This window comes from Myodes glareolus, chromosome 11 (genome assembly GCF_982192425.1).
Source record: "Myodes glareolus chromosome 11, mMyoGla1.1, whole genome shotgun sequence".
NCBI classification, from domain to species: Eukaryota; Metazoa; Chordata; class Mammalia; order Rodentia; family Cricetidae; genus Myodes; species Myodes glareolus.
The window spans coordinates 40,638,112-40,652,650 of NC_142036.1; the positions used below are offsets into that span (position 1 = coordinate 40,638,112).

The 14,539-nt window shown below is 42.6% G+C and overlaps 1 protein-coding gene and 1 pseudogene across 1 annotated transcript in view; both read left to right on the plus strand.

Moving 5' to 3' along the window:
- Positions 1–557: 557 nt before the first annotated feature.
- On the plus strand, positions 558–2,774 carry LOC146892337 (enhancer of rudimentary homolog pseudogene; annotated as a pseudogene).
- A 3,390-nt stretch (positions 2,775–6,164) lies between these two features.
- The window catches only part of Nek9 (NIMA related kinase 9), a 38,946-nt gene continuing 30,571 nt past the window's right edge, over positions 6,165–14,539 (plus strand). Inside the window, exons 1-6 of the mRNA XM_085697375.2 lie at positions 6,165–6,509; positions 8,866–9,043; positions 10,858–10,913; positions 11,448–11,518; positions 12,644–12,749; positions 13,648–13,779. Of these exons, the coding sequence (XP_085553501.2) occupies positions 6,294–6,509; positions 8,866–9,043; positions 10,858–10,913; positions 11,448–11,518; positions 12,644–12,749; positions 13,648–13,779 (759 nt within the window). The 5' untranslated portion in view covers positions 6,165–6,293. The remainder of the gene's footprint in view (positions 6,510–8,865; positions 9,044–10,857; positions 10,914–11,447; positions 11,519–12,643; positions 12,750–13,647; positions 13,780–14,539) is intronic.

Here is a 14,539-nt window from a genome sequence, read left to right on the forward strand (position 1 = left end):
GATGTCAAAGAAAGTAGGAGAAAATAGAATAAGTGTTTTGTCCATATTTTTTGTTTCCAAGTAGGGCTCTAACTTTAAGCTTTGTAGAACTGAAATTCTTTCAAGTCCTTTGTTTTGATTCATGCCAAAAACAACCAACTTGGACGACATTGTGTTTTCAGTTACAAAGTTAATTGAAGAGTTGCCTTTGACAACAGGCTAGCACAAAAGCATATCAGCTTTATAAACAGGTATGTTATCTGCTTCCCTACATCTTCAGCATATTCAAAATAATCAACAAGCCTTGTTATATACCATTGACATGAACCCCCATTAGAGCCATTCTTTTGTTTGTTAATGGAAAGAGGCATGTGGGATTTATACAGACTCACCTGTTGGAGATTTTTGTGTAAACTTTCACAAATAAAGGCTAGCAGAAACCATTTGAGGTGTACTTTACTGTTACTTTTTAGTGCCTTTTTGTCTGGGTTAGCAATGATCCCTCTCTATTGCTGCTTTTTACAGTCCAGTAAATGGAACATGATGGATTAAAGAAATATAGTCCTTAATTTACTCCAGGTGGATGAAGTTTATAGGTGAACTAGTAAGCCTTACATACATGCTTTTCTTAGGTCACTAATCATTCCTTGTGTGTTGTCAGAGGGGACAGGCAGGCCTACAAACTGGAATTTGTTTCTCCAGTCCCCCTTGCCTCTGTTCCGGAAGCACTCCTCTCAGTTTAGACTCTGCAGTGCTTTGTTTTTTATTTTTGGCCTATCTGGGTAAATTGCACCTCAGACAACAAAGCAATTTTTCTCCCCTTTCACTTTTTAACATTTTCATGAATATTCCTTTTTAAATTTTTATTTATCTTTATGTGTATGGGTGTTTTGCCTGCATATATGTCTGTGCGTACCCGGGGAAGCTAAAAGCCAGCGGAGGAGGTTAGATCCCCTGGGACTGGAGTTACAGACAGGTGTGAGCTGCCATGGGAATCAAACCTGAGTCCCCTAGCAAAGCAGTCAGTACTCTTAACTACTGAGCCATCTCTCCATCTCTCCCTGAGTCTTTTTTCTAAAAGCCAACATGAAGTGATCTGGCCACACATACATACAATTAATTAGTAAATCCATAGTCTACTGTAAGTCCATTTTAAATGGTGCTTCCCAATATTTGAGGATTTTTTTTTTTTTTTAAACAGAATCTCTGTGTAGGTGACTGGCCAAAAACTCATAGCAGTCCCCTTGCCTCAGTCTTCTAGGTACTGCGATTGCAATAATGAACCACCACGCCTGACCAAGTATATTTTACCATCAAAGTATGTGGAAGCTGAAGAGATAGCTCAGCAAAGGGCATGGCCTGAATTTGATTCCTAGCACTGTTGTAAGAGGTGGCCTGTGATTATGATCCCAGTACTGGGTAGTGGAGGAGACAGGTGGATCCTGGTGGCTCATTGGCCTGTCATCGTAGTCTAGTCATTGAGCTTTAGGTCCTGATGAGAGGCCATATGTCAAAAACAAAATGGATGGTCCTGAGGAATGGCACATATGGTTGACCTCTGGCCTCTCTGTACATATACCCACACATTCACACCAAAGTGTTTTTACACTGATGTTTAGAGAACATACTGAGTCCAGCAAAACTTATAAATGAGAGATGGCTTAGTGCTAAAGAGCACTTCTACTCTTGCAGAAGACCCTGGTTTGGTTCCTAGCACCCACATAGTAATTCTAGTTCCAGAAATGCCCTCTTCTCACCTTCATGGACACCAGATACACACACACTGCGTATGCATGTACACACATGGAGGCAGAACACCCAAACGCATGAAATAAAGTCTTTTCAGAAACTTAGAAATGAACTTATTTCAAGAAAATCACTCATTTATTATATTTAATATATACTTTATAAATTACTCTGATGATGTCCCGTATATGAGCCACATACATAATTTAAATTTTTATAGATGGGTGGTGGTGCGTAGGTGGGTTTGAGGCCAGCCCGGTCTACAAAGAGAGTTCCAGGACAGCCAGGACTATTACACAGAGGAACCTGTTTTGAAAAGCAAAAGGCCGGGCGGTGGTGGTGCACACCTTTAATCCCAACACTTTAATCCCAACAGTGTTGCGGCTGAGCTCATGTGGCAGGCGGTGTTAGTGGTCGCTGCAACCAAGTGTTTGGCAAGATGTCTCACACCATTTTGCTAGTACAGCCTACCAAGAGGCCAGAAGGCAGGACTTATGCAAACTATGAGTCTGTGAATGAGTGCATGGAAGGTGTTTGTAAGATGTATGAAGAACATCTAAAAAGAATGAAACCCAACAGCCCCTCCATCACAAACGATATGAGTCAGTTGTTTGATTTTATTGACCATCTGGCAGATCTCAGCTGTCTTGTTTTACCGAGCTGATACACGGTCTTATAACAAAGACTGAATCAAAGAGAAGATCTATGTGCTCCTTCGTCGACAGGCCCAACAAGCTGGGAAGTAATTGAGTTGGAAGTATTAAGGGCTGGAAGTGGGCTTGGAACAGGGGCATACAGCGTGCTGTAGTGAACATTTTGTATGATAGTAATCCTGTTTCCATTTTGTTACGCTAGAGCCAAGATTGAATGTATAACATGGAACATGGATGATCTTTTCATTCGGGAAACCACCATTATTGCCCCTTTACTCTTTTTCTTTCTTTCTTTTTTTTTTTTACTTAAACATTTTTATGATAATTCAGAGAGAAAGTGTTCTTTGCCATTTAAGTTTGGTTCCAGTCCTTGAAACTGTTGGTATCATCTTTACAGCAGCGAGTGCACTAAACCCTTGTGGGGGGTGGGGAGGGCAAGCTTAGTTATGTCCTCTGGGAAAGTCTTAGTGAAAATAAAGAAATGGTCTGTTAAAAAAAAAAGTCCCAACACTCGGGAGGTAGAGGCAGGCGGATCTCTGTGAGTTTGAGGCCAGCCTGGTCTACAAGAGCTAGTTCCAGGACAGGCTCCAAAGCGACAGAGAAACCATGTCTCGAAAAACAAAACAAAACAAAAAATGCAAATGGTCTGTTTTGACCGACGGTCTTTAACTGATGAGCATTTATGAATATTCACAGATAATTGGTTTTAGGCTGGGCATGTGACTGACACCTGTAGTCCTGGAGCTTAGGAGGTTGAAGCAGGAAGCACACAGTGAATTTGAGGTTAGCCTGTGCTACATAGTTCCAGGCCAGCTTGGGCTACAACATGAAAGCATTGTCTCAAAAAATTAAAATTAGTTTCAGTTCAATCAAATATAATAAATTCAGCATGAACTTTCTAGACACTCTCAAGATGCAAAAGGGCATTCTGTTCATTAAACTCAAGCTATGTAGGCATTATAACTAAAGCCATTCACAGTTTTGGGCAGTCAAGTTAAAGCTACATAGTTTTTCACTGCAAAGAAACCAGGAAAATGAATTGTTAGGCTTCAGCAAGACTTAATTTTTTGGAATGAAAGTTAACACTTCTGATTTTAAGTAATCTAATCCCCCCATTATTTTAGCTCAAATATATACCAACATTCTGTTCTGTTAAACATAATTAGTTTAGCTAAAAATCTGCAGTACCCAGATAAATAAGAGGCACTATTCTCAAAGTGCCTTCTAACTACTATTAACACTTTCCTTTGGATATGCCTCTGAGGAACCTTCACACACCCAACAAGCTCAGCTTGGACTCACGTCTCCTAAATAACTTTCTGGAACCTTGGGCTTTTAAAAGCACTTACTCAAAACTGTTACAGCCTCTTTTTCTCAGGTTACATGGAAGACTGAACTCCATGAGGGTAGGAGCCATATTTATTCTGTTATACTCCAGTGCCTGGCACATGAAGGTACTTGGTCTTTGATGACTGAGAGAGCTTAGCCATAGGATAACAACCCTAGTCATTCAACCTCTATGTTTCTGGGGACTGATGATAAATAGCAGAGAGAAAAGCAAGGCCCAAGCTCTTGGAGCTTGCATTCTAACAAAAGGAGATAGCAGTAAGTCAGTAAACGTCAGAATGTGAGATGTCAGCAGCCTTAAAACAACAGCGTTAATGGCTTGGGAGGCCTGTATTAGTTTGGACTGGATGTGAAAAGGACTTAGATTTAGTTCAGTGTGAGCATCATATGCGCAGACTATCATTATAGAGACTGGTGCGGTAATGTACACTCAGACAACAGAAGTCCCTTGTAGTCTGCTATCCAGATGTAGTGTGAAAAGATACCATACATTAAATGGGACACCAATGAAGAGGAATGTGAACTCAACCCCCATGCAGCTACCAATTCTACCTTCCTCCTGTGTGCCATCTCTGTCTGCTTACAGCCCTAGACTGCACTTCCCGAACGCCTACATCTAGTAGCATATCCCAGCTGATCACCAAGTCCTCAATGTCGCTCAGATGGCTTTCCCGAATCTGGACCTCCTCACTCAGTGATCCTTGCTGCCTTAGCACCTTAGACTAAAAATTGCCTCCTAACTGACTGTCACCTTCCCGCCAGTCTTTGTTGTCCATCCTGCTTTCAGAGTTCTTCCTTCTACCCTAAGGGGCTCAGAGTAATACTGAGCTGAACACTTAAGCAAAAGAATGTTCAGTCACCGTGCTACAGGAAGAAAGCATCAATGAGTCTCCTCAGGACTGGGGCATTGACAGCCTTTAGACGGCTCTGTTGGTAAAGGAGCCTACCCTGCCATTCTGGCAACTTCAATTGCCAAAACCATGGAGATGTGAAAGAAAGATTCCACAAAGTTGTCCTCTGACCGCCATGTATGTGCCATGGAAGTGCCACCTCTAACATGAATCTATACGCAATGTTATTTAAACAAACAAACAAAAAACAGCAGTTGGGGGCTGGGTAGTGGTGGCACACACCTTTAATCCCAGCACTCGGGAGGCAGAGGCAGCAGGATCTCTGTGAGGTCGAGGCCAGCCTGGTCTACAGAGCTAGTTCAGGACAGCCAGGGCTACGCAGAGAAACCTATCTTGAAAAACGAAAACAAGAAATAAATTTAAAAAACAAAAAAGAAAAAACCACCACTTGGGACACAGAGTCTTAAACATACAGTCCTTTGTTTTAAAGTCTCTAATTTTCCGCTGTACAGGAAACACCAAACTATGTAAGCTGTACTTCCTGCTTCTAGTCAACGTGCACAGTGGGCTCCAGCTCCGTAACCTCTCAGCTTGTCACATCCTGTCCCTTTCCTAGTTTTGGGGCCAGATTGCTGGGTTTGACTCAAGCTCCTCTTAACTATCTGTATCGTGATAAACAAGGTACCCCCAGTCCCCAACAAACACATACACCTTGTTTCATGGTACTGCGAGGTTAAGGGCAAAAACAAACAAACAAACAAAAAAACCTTTTAGCATAGTGTCTTCTCAGGCAACTCTGTAGTGTAGGTAATAGTCCTGCAACTTTATAGGCTTAAAAAAAATTAAAGCTCATAGTAGTTATGAAGTTGCTTAAGGAAACATAATAATGAAATTGTATTGACTGCATTGCAGTTCCCTGACGACTTGTGGGTAGGGAGCATCCCATCTTTGTTCTCCAATACGGGGGATGTCTGGCCCTAGTGCTTCAGGAATCTTTCATGAGATCAGACTGTCGAAGATCTGCAAACAGAACACAGTAAGCAGAGTTAAGAGGTTTAAGTTACGCCGGGCGGTGGTACCGCACACCTTTAAGCCCAGCACTCGGGAGGCAAAGGCAGACGGATCTCTGAGTTCGAGCCCAGCCTGGTCTACAGAGTTAGTACCAGGACAGCCCGGGTTACACAGAGAAACCCTGTCTCGAAAAGGTATTTGAGGAATTGTTAAGAGAGGACCTAGCGTGGTCGTAGGGGAATGAGCTGGACCTGCTGACTGCGAACTCAGAAGTATTTCAGTTTGCCACAGTATCTTTACAGTATCTCTTCAAAAAATTCAAGTGACTGCCACCCCAATCACAGCTCTTGAGAGGAGAGGGGACCACCGCGGAAGTCTGACGCAGCTCGGGGAGCCGGGGCGGGGAGGGTGCAGGGAAGGGGGTCTGTAGGCCCGGAGACACCGTGGGGTAGCCCTTCGACTCCCACAGAGGCCAAGCCCGGCGTCGCTCAAGGAACTCGGGACTCCTGGGCAACAAGTGGGCACGCGAAGGCGGAGGAAAAGCTCAGCGAGCCGGAAACTCCGAGAACCGCTTCCGGGTCAGGGGGCAGGAGCCACCATGGAAGCTCCCTGGGCCGCGGGGCCGCCTAAGCCGCTGGCGGGCTTCTAAGGCGAGTGGGGCGGTGCGCGGTCGGCGCTGCTCGCCTTGGATACGCGGGCCTCCGCCATGTCGGTGCTGGGCGAGTACGAGCGACACTGCGATTCCATCAACTCGGACTTTGGAAGCGAGTCCGGGGGTGGCGGGGACTCGGGCCCGGGGCCCAGCGCCGGCCCGGGGCCGCGAGCCGGCGGCGCGGCGGAGCAGGAGGAGCTGCACTACATCCCCATCCGCGTCCTGGGCCGCGGCGCCTTCGGGGAGGCCACGCTGTACCGCCGCACCGAGGTAGCGGCCCTCGCCTCCGGCCACCGCCGGGCCGCCCCTTCCCGGCCTCGCTTGCCCTCTGTGTTCAGGCATCCGCTGGGTTTCTACCTCAGGGGGCTCCACCGCGCTTTCGGTTCACCCGCACTAGGAAGTTGCTTTGATCACCTCTGTCACTGTCACTTTTATTTCACCGGGCGAACGGAGCGAGTCACCGAGCAGTTCTTTGAATTTTCGTTTTCCCGTTTGTAATTGGACTTAGCAATAACTACCCTAAAGAAAGTTATCTTTACTTTTTTAGAGGTTATTTTGAGATCCAAACGAAGGTGCTTTGCACATTGTGAACAGTCTATTGCCCAAGCTTGCTTTCCCTCATACAGCTGTTCAAGGTCGGGATGGGGAGTTGGTGTACACTCCTGAATACGCCCACTGACATCAACTCTGCTCGTAGTGTCCTTATTTTTAAGTTCATAAATGATCATCCAGTTGGAGGATTTTTCTAGATCACCGGGAAGATCATCATGTCTTGTTTTTTATTTTTTTTTCTCCTTGCTAACCCTTCAGTGCTTGTGTAAGGGAAATACTTTATTGGTGTAGATAGTCCTTAATTATTGGAGGAATAAGGACCCCTTTCTTTGAGAACCCGGGAAAGCCAAGCCATCTTTCCCACCTTGCAAAGTTCACATCCTTTAGAGAGACCCAGGGATCACTGACTCTCTAATTAAGAATATTCACTGATTTAAAACCCTGTAGTGATGGTTCTGCTCCCCAAAATTCACCATGCATTGGGCTTAATCACTACAGCCTTAAAGCTCTAGCTTTAGGGTAAACATTTAATGAGAACTTGCTGAGGTTGCAGAAGGTGATTCATCCACCTGCAATTCTAGCATCAGCTCCCAGCCAGCATTTTTTTGTGCTGAGGATGAAACAGGCTCTGCCAATGCTAAGGAAGGCATTCTACCACCGAGCCACACCTCCAGCCCCCAGCGTATGCTACTCTATGGTAGAATAATGTCATCTATCAGGAATAGTCTCTATTCTTATTCGTGCTCAAAATGAGTGTCCGCGCTGTTTTCTAGCATTGAAGCCAGTGTATTTAAGTGGCTTACTCATTCAAGGTTTAGAATAAGTCTTAGACAATAGATCCAGTCTCACGTTTCTTTCCTTTGTTAGCGTGTTGGACTCGCATACTAACTTTGAGTTCCTTTTTATCACGCTTCTCAGAACTGTGTGGCATTATCTGTGTCACCCACTGTTTCTTAGATCTGGATTTCCAAAGCTTATTAGAAGCAGCCCTTCCCCTCTACAGAAATGCTAATGTCGGTGAGGATGCTGGTAGGATAGGAACCATATCTAAAGAATTAGAAGTATCCCAAAATCAGATTAGGACATTTTACATGGAAATAACTGCAGACTATGGGGATTAAAAAAAATAACAAGAATAGGACGTTCTGATCCTGGAAGAATAAATAAAAATTATGAAGTTTAAATGTATGGAATCAGGCAGGCTTAATATTTTGATTATACAAAGCCCCGCTGTCAGCTATAGAGGCTGCTGTGTTCTCTCTCTCTCTCTCTCTCTCTCTCTCTCTCTCTCTCTCTCTCTCTCTCTCTCGCGCATTCTAGCACTACCACAAGCCCTTTATGACTAGGGACCAGCAACATCCCTCAGTAGAGTCAGTCCTTAGCTCTGCTCTCGTCTAAGACTTCTATCTGGAACTGATACTGTGCAGATTAAGGGTAGCAACAGAAGTAATGGCTTCATTTTTTTCTACATTTATTTATTTTGTGCATTTATTGTTATGTGTGTGGAGGGGTCAGAGGACAACTCGTGGGTGTCAGTTCCTCCACCATGCAGGCTCTGGGACTTGACTTCACGTCATTAGGTTTGGCAGTAAGCACCTTACTCACTGAGCCATCTTGCTAGCCCTCGGAATAACTTTTTTTTTTTTAAAGATTTAGTTTTATTTTTAGTTCGCTGTCTATACATGGATATATGCAAGTGAGTACAGGTCCTCTCAGAGGTCAGGGGCATTGGACCCCACCTCAGTCCTCCTAAGAGCTAAAGTTATAGGCACTTGTGAGCTGCCCAAGGTAGACACCGGTAATCAAACTCTGGTCCTCTGCAAAAGCAATACACCCACTTAAACACTGAGCCATCTCTCTAGGCCGGAAAATTATACATTATTGCTTTACTTCCCCTAGTTCTTCAGCAAATTATAATAATTTTGTGCAGAACCTTTAAAGTCTATTAGAAGGAAAAAGTAAAGAGTCATTCTTTGCCCCTCTAGGAGGTTTCTTTCTAGGCTCACAGGTTGGGTATGGATCCGTGCACTGCCAGGCAAGAAGAAAACACAATGCTCCTGCTACTGTGTTGTAGGATGACTCACTGGTGGTGTGGAAGGAAGTTGATCTGACTCGACTTTCTGAAAAGGAACGTCGCGATGCCTTGAATGAGATTGTCATTCTGGCGCTGCTGCAGCATGACAACATCATTGCCTACTACAACCACTTCATGGACAATACCACCCTGCTGATTGAGCTGGAGTATTGTAATGGTAAGGCTGAGTTTGGTGGAGACAGCCACACCACCCGCGACCCGACTGCAGTGAGGGAGGGGAGGGTAAGGAAGGGTGGACAGTGATAAGCTGTGAGTGGATTCTGGAGTAGAAAGAGTTGAGGTCTGGGGGGTTTGAGGTGATGTCGGAGTATGGAGGGAGTTCCCTTAAATCGTCACTTTCTTGTGGGTCTATTTCTGGCCATCTTCAAATATTCTTACTGAGTTTTGTTGGAGGAAGATAGGTTCTTGCTGGGTTTTTGGTTGTTTTTGTTTGGTTTTGTAAGTCTTGCTTTATCTCAGGCTGGTGGAGAACTCAATATCTAACCCAGACTGGCATAGAACTGGTGGCAGTCTGCTCCTGCTTCTGCCTCTCCAGCGCTGAGATTTTGAGCCACCACTCCTGACTCTTTAAATTATTTTCAGTTGTATTTTGTATAAAATTTTCAAGATTTTTCCTCATGGAATGGCATTAGCTCATCATTTTAGACATAGTATAAACTAGTATCAAACAATGTAGTGTTTAATGAAATCTTATGGGATATTTGTTTACATTAGCTTCAGTTAATGCTGTCCTACTGATAATTGGTCTAAAGATCATAAATGCATGAGAACAATAGCATGATGTAGCCTTATTTTTCTGGTTTCTGATTTCTTTGATGAATTTTCTTATAGATAGCAACTCTGTCTAGTTGTTTAGAAACAAAATACTGGGGCTGGAGAGATGGACCTCATCCAGAGGTCCTGTGTTCAATTCCCAGCAACCACATAGTGACTCACAACCACTGTATTGAGATCTGGTGTGTAGGGATACATGCAGGCAGACCACTATAATAAATAAATAAATAGATAGATCTTTTAAAAAAAAATACCTACTGACCTCATTTCCCAAGTTCTGTTGCTCTTTAACCTTAAGCAAAATAACGACATTGTTTCCTCATCTTAAATGAGTTTGTCGATTCTAGGGATTTATTGAGTTCTTGTACGTAGCAAGTGTTTGATATAGATCTTACTATACAGAGTCCCCAGAGCCCTTTTCTGAGCTGCACAGTGAGGAAGCACCAGCATATTCACCTGCACTGTTTCTGGCTCTAAACAGCCCTAAATGTGCAAGTAGTTTTTGAAAGAGCACAAACCTTACATAATTCACTTCCTTTGTGATTAAGGGGAACTAGAAAAAATGATTTTCTTTCTTTCTTTTTTTTTTTCTCTCCATTACTGAATTGCAGGGGAGGAGAACTATAAAACTTTAATCATAAACTGGAGCTGTGGGTAGGAAATAAGATGAAGTTTACACTCCATCCACAGGAAAAAGTAAAAACTTAAAAGAAATAATAAATAACTTAAAATGATCTGGGGTAGACCCTACATGTTAGGAACCCTCTCCGTGCAAAGCAGGGATTGTTGATAAACACTGTATTTTTAAATCTGTGCTTCAGAGGTGTAACTCACAGGTCCTAGTAGTCATGCTGACGACAGTGCAGATTGCTTCTAGGGGAGTAGCGGAGAAAATGCTCTGACTTTGAAGCTGTCCCCTAGAGGCACATGAGTAGTCTTAAGGTTTTCTAAAGCTGATAGTTTCCATTCTCGTATTGAGCCTCTTGTGTTGGAGAGGAGACTTTAGACAAATATTTCTGACTCGGAGATTGGAAGAATTTTGTACCTATATGAAAAACCAAGAGGGGAGAAATAATTTTCTTTGGAAAGGAAGCAGAACCCTTCATTTTCTGATGTCACTTGTTAAAACTCCTATTAACACAGGATCCACGCTTTTATCACCGCTGAGCTCCTCAACCTGTTTCTTGTTAATTGCAGGAGGGAACCTGTATGACAAAATCCTTCGTCAGAAGGACAAGTTGTTCGAGGAAGAGGTAATTCATCTGTGTGAAAGGAAGCTAGAATTATGTCTAATTCTTGCATTCTGGTTCTGCATTTACTCTTTCAACAATGAAGAGTGTTTTTCTCCTTTTGTTCAGACTCCTTCCAGGCTCTGAGTGATATTCATGAGAAAGGAAACCTCTAACAAGGAAGCTGTCTATAGCTGCTTCCTAACGCTTTACCTCCACACCATGATTCACTATGGGCTTTCTTTCCTGGTTCTATTACTGCATACTGGTATGCCCAGTTTTCTGTACCTTTGTATTCTTCCTGGGGTTCTTTCCACAAGTCTGCTTTACCATCCTGTATGTCATGACCTTGGAACTATTTTAGATGACCTGCGTTTTCTTTTCACCTTTACTACTTTTCTTTGCCTACTCAACCTACCAGCAAGGGCTGTCAAGTCATGTTGAGTTGTAACCTCTGGTTGCACTTATTTTGGTGTGTGTGTGTGTGTGTGTGTGTGTGTCTTTATTTAAATAGAGTTTTTTTTTTATTCTAATCCAAATGTGACTTTGAATCTGCAGATGGTGGTGTGGTACCTTTTTCAGATTGTATCAGCAGTGAGCTGTATCCATAAAGCTGGGATCCTCCATAGGTAAAGACTGGAAAGAAACTTGTGGATTGGAATCTCTACTACCTTCCATTCTCTACCAGAAGGACCTCCCATTGTCATACTCTTGTCAAGGTTTCTCCATTGTAAATTAGGGAAAGGAGTTGTCCTCACTCTCTGAGGGTAGACAGGTTTGAGATCTGAGAAGAATCTCAGCTGCTAAGTCCCTGAGCTCTTAGTCATTCTTTTCGTTGTACCCTAGAGTTGAGTTCACTGATCTGTCTCTGAAGCCAGAAAGTGCTGGAAAGGGAATTCACTGTGAATGTTTCCTCTGAGATAGATTAGTTGGTAACTGTTGCTTCTACTGTAATTTTATTTTGATTTAAATAAAAGCCTGTTCATTTCATATGATTTGGCCAAGTCTTTACTTGATGAAACTTTGGGGAGAAAAGGTTACCATTCGATTCTTGGAATAGAAGAAAGCCCTTATAAGAACATTTCCACATCATTATATTCTTGTTCACAATTGATTATAACATACCAGAGTTTCTTTTAGTAGTTAGTCCATTTAGTTAGACTGTATTTCTTTGAAGATACAGAGTGCCTACATTGCTTGGTTATCACTTTTTAACTATATTGTTCCAATTTATTCACATTTTGCAATAAAAGAAGTCAGAGTGTGAGCCATATAGAGATTGTGTTATATTATCAGTTCATTTTTAGAAAAGTGGCCAGTAGCTTATTTAGATGACTGAAACAGCCTAGGATATTGTTTCTGAGGCATGCAGTCTCTTGTGCCTTAACAGATTATTTGAAATTTTGGTACCATCTGTCTGTTAAGGTATTTAATTCAAGCCTAGCTAGTAGCTGAGAAGGCAGTGTACATCATAGGAGTATGGTTGTCTGGAGCACTGGTAGGTCATCTGACTCTTCTTTCGATGGCCTCACTGACCTGTGAGACACTCCGTTGCTGTGAAATCATGCTCTCTGCCTTTACTTCTTAAGCCCCTTCTTCAGTAGTAAACTGGTGCTGACTGCTGTGTGAGGTGTTAAAACAGAAACCCAAGTGGTCGTAGCACTCGCTTTTTTTCTGTACGGATCCCAGGAAAGGGAAGAGGGGAGGTTAGATCATTGTCACAGGGATTTAATACATAACACCTTCTTTTTCAGAGATATAAAGACATTAAATATTTTTCTGACCAAGGCAAACCTGATAAAGCTTGGAGACTATGGCCTAGCAAAGAAACTTAATTCTGAGTATTCCATGGCTGAGACAGTGAGTATTGCCTTTATCTTGAACTTTTTTTGAAGTTTTTTAAAGTAAGTGTGTGTGTGTATGTGTGTGTGTGTGTGTGTGTGTGCGCGCGTGCGCATGTGCCTGTGTCTGTGCCTGCATGAGTTTATATATACCACATGAGTGTAGGTGCCCACAAAGACCAGAAGAGGGTATTGGAATTACAGGAAGTTGTGAGCCACCTAATGTGGATGCTGGGAACTATACCTGGATTCTCTTGTTCAAGAGTTATAAGTACTCTTAACCACAGAGCCATCTCTATAGCCCCCTTAATATGTTCTTTGTTACATTTTGTTTATTTTGTGTGAGTATACATGCATATGTGCATGCATGCATAGGTGCATTTGGAGCTTATAGGAAAACCCATGGGAGTCACTTCACTCCTTCTACCATGTGGATCCTGAGGATCAAACTCAGACATCAGGTTTGGCACCAAGTCCCATTAGCAGCTGAGTCATCCTACCTAATTAATAAAGATCATTAGGGCCGGGCGGTGGTGGCACACGCTCAGAGGTAGGCGGACCTTTGTGAGTTCAAGGCTAGCCTCCTGTGTGAGCTTTGAACCACTGAGCTTTAGTCTTCCAAGCTATCCATAGTGGGTTACCAAAAATTGCCCTTTGGTAAGTGACTCAGGAGTTGCTATGAATACTGTTTCTCCTGCTCTGCTGGACTGGTCCTCTACCCACTGACTCACGGAGCTGAATTTCCAGTATCACCATTTCTCCTTGAGTTGGCATCATATCATGAAAACCTTTTTTGCAACTGACTAATGGACGTTTTGTGATTGTTATTGCTAATTCCTGCAATTTAGCTATTGAAGTGTTTATATGGTTACCCGAGAAGAGAAGATAATTCTGTATTTCTTGTTTTTGTTGTTTAGCTTGTGGGTACTCCATATTACATGTCTCCAGAGCTCTGCCAAGGAGTAAAGTACAATTTCAAGTCTGATATCTGGGCAGTTGGCTGTGTCATTTTTGAACTACTTACTCTAAAAAGAACATTTGATGCCACAGTAAGTTGGATATTGCCCTATGTCTTTGCAGTGTGATACATGTTGAAGTGAATCAACTTTATTTATCCTTGAGTTTCTGATTTCCTGAACAGAAATCACCTGTAGTAAAACAAACAAACAAAAAAACATGTAGTTACATTCTGGGTTATAGTCTGTAATTAAAATGCAATAGCCCAGGTTTATCTCCAACTTGATTTCATCTGTTGAGATGACCATAAGCAAGCAGTTGGAACACTGAACTTGAATTTGTTGACTATAATTTTAAAATAGTTTCTTAGAGTCACCTGTGTTACCCTACAGTTTGGAAAACTGTTCCATTTCTTATACTTTAGCTACATCAGTTGTGTCTTATTTTCAAGATAAAACATATAATGTTTAACATTTACCAAAGTATTTTGAAACATCGCACACTCTCTAAGTAAAGATCACCTTTGTTTCTGTGGACAGCAAATCTCTTTAAATCTTTTTTTCTTTTCTCTTCTTTAAACCCTAATGTCAAATCAAACAAAAAACCTGTTTCTCAAACTTTAATACACATTTGGAATCATCTGGACATCTTATTACAATGTAGATTCTGTTTGACCAGGTAGGGGTGGGATGGGCAAAAGTCTGTGCTTGTCACCAGCTCCCAGATGCCACTTTTGGCTCTACTTTATGGACCTCACTTTGTAGTAGCTGAAGAGGATTCTAATTACCCACTTTGCTACAACCAGGTGTGAGAATGTAGACAATTCATTTCTGTGGTCCTGTTTCATCACTA